The sequence below is a fragment of the Octodon degus genome, unplaced genomic scaffold, assembly GCF_000260255.1.
Source record: "Octodon degus isolate 3935 unplaced genomic scaffold, OctDeg1.0 scaffold00083, whole genome shotgun sequence".
NCBI classification, from domain to species: domain Eukaryota; kingdom Metazoa; phylum Chordata; class Mammalia; order Rodentia; family Octodontidae; genus Octodon; species Octodon degus.
In genome coordinates, this window is record NW_004524659.1 from 11,104,687 (window position 1) to 11,109,668 (window position 4,982).

The following is a 4,982-nucleotide window of genomic DNA, read 5'->3' on the forward strand; positions in this document are numbered from 1 at the left end:
GTGCTCAGCAGTTGTTTTCTTCTGCAGTTTTCCCTTCACATTTTGTTCCTCTGAACCAAGTAATAACCAAGACAAGGAGCACTGAATGTGTATTACAAACATGGGAAGTAGGGCCAGGGAGATGGCTCGGTAAAATAAGCAAGCGCTTCCCTGGCAAGCGCAAGGCTGAGTTCAATCCTCGGTTCTGCCAAACAAACACAAACAAACAAAAAAGATGTGAAGTAATTTTGCCAAAATTAAAATTTATTGCATATAATCAGTAGATACAGGATACTGAGAGATTATTTGCTGTTTGAAAAAAATGTCAAAATGAAAAACAAAATAGTTTTAAATATCTTTCCACTGCAGAGGTTCTCCAGGATCAGGGCGAGGCCTGAAATGGCTCCTCATTTTTCAGAGCAATCCTGTGGGCAGATTCATCTCTGCCTCTTTGTTTCTTTTGTAACCTAGTTATATTCAGCTTCAAGACAAGTCTTAGCTAGGAAGGCTAGGAAGCCCCAAGAGGTGGAGTTCATGACATGGAGTGGCTAGAACTTGGTAGCTGTAAGCGACCAAGCTAAGGTTAGAGGCGAGTGGAGCCTTCCCTGAAGGGACCAGGAGAGTGTGTGAAGCAGAAACAGATGGGGCCAACTTCAGGGTCAGGGCACATGTGCTTGGGCTGATACTGGAGGATGCTGGGAGGGAGCTGGGAGGGTAAGATTCCATCTCCAGGACCAGCATGCCCCACCCACACTGGGGGTCTAGGCCAAGTAGAGCATCTCCCTGAGATAATGCAGCAGCAGCGGGTAGATCAGATGGAAGCCCCTTTTTCAGTAGTTGCACAGCCCAAAAACTGGAGTTCCCAGTGATCGCGTGAAACACAGGCACTTGGTTAGTGAGGGGACCCGACCAATGGCTCTGGCTCCTGGAAGGCACAGCCAGGCGGGCTTGCAGGAAGAGCAGCCTTGACTAGGGCTGGCTGACTCGCACGGTCACGCTGGAGTTGGTCATGCGGGTTCCATAGTGGCCGGCCCAGAACAACGTGTCCTTGCCTGCGTGTTCAAAAGACACAAAACGGACGCCCACCTTGATGTTGGAGAAGACGTGGGTGACCTGTAGGTACAAGAAGGGGTCAGCCTTGTGGTGCCACTGTCCTGTGCTCCATAGCTGAGGGCGCTTCAGGCAGATGGCATTTTCCCAGGATGGCAGCCATCTCCTCTCCACTGCACATGTTCTAGCATCTCCTGCTGCCCCATTAAGAGCTGGGTCTAATTCCTTTCCTCTTGTGAGTGGGCGAGCTTATCACCACGAATGCGGTGGAAGTGAGTGGCTTTAGCCAAGTGACTTCCTAAGGAAGGTCAGAAAAGGCAGTGTAGCCTTTATGCCACCACACAAGCACACTGGCTGTCCTGAGGACGCCCTACTGTAAGAAAACCAAGTGGCCCAAGCACAGGGGTGCCCTGGAAGAGTTTTGAGATTAAAGAGAGGCAGTGATATTTTGCCAGCTGCCAGTGGCTACTCCCACAACTACCCTGCACTGCCACTCCAGCCCACATCTGAATGCAATTGTGTGAACACAAGAGATTCGAGCCAGATTGCCCAGCTGGGCTCTTTCCATCTACTGGGTCAGAAGACACCAGAGCCAACCACATAATTCCAGTTGATTCTTTTTTTCTAGTATTGTGGTTCAACCCAGAGATGTTCTAGCTGTGAGCCTCATTTCTCCCATCCTACCTACTCTACTTTTGTTTTCTTCTTTTTTTAAAATGTAGTTAGTACAAGGCCTACAGGGTCTCACTGTACAGATTGTACTCATAGTGATCCTCCTGTTTACAGCCTCCCAAGACCTGGAAGTAAAGGGGTCGCCACCATGCCCAGTCTCAGTAGCCCATCTCAGCATGCTCCAGGGGTAGGGATGGGATTGGTACCCCAGAAGGCATTTATTTTTCATTTTGAGACAAGGTCTCATTAAGTGGCCTCATAATTGTAATCTTCGTTTCTTAGCCATTTGAGTGGCCAGGAATACAGACATGAATCACCACACCTGGCTAAAGGTTATTAGCCTGAACTCCCTAAGTCTTGGGATGACTTGTGTCACAGCAAGGGCTAATCATCCCAGCCTGTCACATGACTCCCCTTCTCAGAGACTTACCTGAAAATACATGCTTTTCGGGTGTGCAATGGAGGAACGCGTGGCAGAGAATTCATCTAGGACAGTCTTGTTGGCATCTAGAAGTTGGACAAGGAGTTGGTACCAACCACCACAATCATGTCGGACTCCCCACCTGTGGGAAGAATGAAACCTTACAGGCTGCACTTGCCACCTTATCCCTTGAGTGTCTCCCTGTCCCCTCTCTCTTTATAAGAGATAAGGATCTCCCTGCATATGTAAAGTCAAGTCCTCATGTCATATCTGAACGGATTTTATTTGTTTGATACGGATGGCAAGACTGGGTAGCCTTCCAGGTGGACTGAGGGCAGGGCCCACCACAGCCATGTAGGTAGCCTGGGGGCAAAGGCAGCACACTACTCCTGAAAACCAAACGTGGGCCCTTGGGAGGGGGCTTTGACTCCAGGCCAGCTGACCTGGAGACTGAGATTAATCACACCAACAAATGATCCATCACACCCTATTTGATGTGGTCCCAATGAAAAGCCTTGCTCAGGGTTCAGGCGAGTGTACCTCGTTGGTGATACTGCATGCCTCTTGTCGCATTCATGCCAGGATGAGAACATTCTCTCCAGGAAGGGGTCCATGGGGACTCTGCTCTTGTCCCTCTCCTGCACACTGCTTGGGTGCTTCTATTCTTCGCTGATTTTTATTTTGTTTGACACAGGATGTCACTATGTAGCCCAGGTTGGTCTCCAACTCACAGTGATATTCCTGCCTCAGCCTCCCAAGAGTGCTGGGTTTACAGGCATGTGCCACCACACATGACATTCTTAGTTCAATTTAATTTGTACCTTGCCTTGCAATAGACTCTAAGTGTGTAACAGCTTTCTGAGAGTTCTTCTAGTGCAAATTTGTGTGCGGGAGTGGCTCTGGGAGTTCCGCCAACTTGCCATCCGTGTCAGAAGCGAGGCGGGTCTCGGAGACTGTGCTTCCTAACTCTAGACTTGGCTCTGAATGCTCACAGACACTGGCACGCAGCTTTCAACTTCAGACACTCAGGTTTCATGAGGATACAGCGTGGCCGGGGCATTAGAAGTTTGAAAGCTCCATGGGAGATATGCAGAAGAATTTAGGATTCTTATAAGCAAATGGCTACTTACTAGAAGAGCACAGATGTGTCCTGTGCACTGAAGATACTAGCAAAACTCAACAGTTTTATTGGGAATGCATGTCTTAGGGAGACTAGGGAAGGCTAAAGGTGCCATAACAGTGAATATGTTGTGGTCGAAAATTCAAATGGTCACTGGGCTTGCATTCCCCCTTTTACATGTGGGGATGATGCACCACAATGGGGGTCTTTTCTCTCATAATGCTAGAAAAAGGGATCTGAGAAAAAGATGGGAAGTATAGAATGATACATGAGATCTGTAGATTAATTTCAGAACAAGGAGCACACAGTTATAGAGGATCGTGGATCTGGCTCCCTTAAAATTGGGTCCCGTGCCCCTTAAGAGTCCTCATCTACCTCTGTTTAGGAGGATACACTCTGTGGTGAGAAAAACCCCATGAGGTGCTGCCAAGGTTTGCTCTGGCAGTGTGATCAGGGAAGTCACCTCCTCTCTTTGGACCCGTTTTCCATAAAGCTCTGAATAATTTGAGGGCTTAAACTTTCTCCTTTCACAAGCGATTAAGGTTCAAAAAAGATGAGTTCACTTATAAAGCCCTTGGTTTGCTTAAGGCTCTAAAAGTTCAGGTCTCAGGGTTCAACCTGGAAGGTTCTGGCTGCACAATCGGAGTCTATGTGCACTGTGTGTTTTGCCTCTAGGCAAAGGGCATTCAGAGACTGAGCTGCATTCAAGACCTCTGTCCTGGATCCAGCCTGCTGTCTGATCCCCCATATCCCTTGGGAAGGACGTCAGGGGTTTCAGGTAGGTCTCTGCTAAGTGCTAGGGCTGTGTCCCTGGTTAAGTCTCCCCACCCCCGTGACCCTGTAGGAGGAGCCCTAAGCTGGTTCATCCTCACAAAGCACGTGCGACATACAGTCATTATACTCACCAGTCTGAGACACAGATGTCAATCTTGCCACTGTCCAGCAGTTCTGGCCACAGGCCCTCAGCCTCCAGGTTCAGGATCTGCTTCTTTGAACACCAACTAGGAATGTGAGAGAAGGGTAATGAGAACAAGCAGATCTTTCTCAACAACAGACCTGGCCCTTGGGGAACAGGGGCTTTTACCCATATGAGGTGACAAAGCAGGTCTGAGAAGGCGCCCCAGGCACTGGTACCAAGTTGTTCTCCACAACCCAGCCATCCCCACCATGCAGTGCCCTCCACTTCCGGAGGCCTTCTGTCAAACAAAAGAGACTTGTGCTCAATGTTCAGTAACAAAAAAAGAATAAAAAAGGGCCAGGGAGATGGCTCAGTAGAATAAGCGCTTCTCTGGCAAGTGGAAGGTCCTGAGTTCAATCCCAGGTTCCGCAAGAAAAGGAACCATCCAGTAGCTCAGCCTGGGCTCCTGGTAAGTTGGCCCTTCCTACAGGCTCCACTGGCCAACCTCTCCAGCCCCCGATTGGCTCCACTCTCTAGGCTTGTTTTGACTCCGCCCCTTTAGCCACACCCCAGAAGGGCTGACTCCACTCTTTCCACCTTCTCCTTAGGAGACCTACAAACCCACCCCTCCCTCCGCTCCCCTTTGGTCCTTATGCACTATGGCTCCGCCCCTCAGGCTCGGGCGCCTAGTGAAAGCTTTCCTCCCGCTGGTCTCAGCTGTCCCTACCCCTGCACATCTTCCCTGGGTCCGGGACCTCCGACCCGGATCCGGCCTCCTGACCTTGTCCACAGGGGTTGCGGATGAGGTTTCGTCCAATGGGTCTGAGCGAGCAGAAGCGAAC

The 4,982-nt window shown here is 49.8% G+C and overlaps 1 protein-coding gene across 1 annotated transcript in view; it reads right to left on the bottom strand.

Moving 5' to 3' along the window:
• Nucleotides 1-409: 409 nt before the first annotated feature.
• The window catches only part of LOC101577060 (F-box only protein 27-like), a 5,242-nt gene continuing 669 nt past the window's right edge, over nt 410-4,982 (bottom strand). The window contains exons 2-6 of the mRNA XM_023721461.1: nt 4,922-4,981; nt 4,327-4,438; nt 4,148-4,243; nt 2,132-2,264; nt 410-1,092 (exon numbers count right to left, since the gene is read on the bottom strand). Of these exons, the coding sequence (XP_023577229.1) occupies nt 949-1,092; nt 2,132-2,264; nt 4,148-4,243; nt 4,327-4,438; nt 4,922-4,981 (545 nt within the window). The 3' untranslated portion in view covers nt 410-948. The remainder of the gene's footprint in view (nt 1,093-2,131; nt 2,265-4,147; nt 4,244-4,326; nt 4,439-4,921; nt 4,982) is intronic.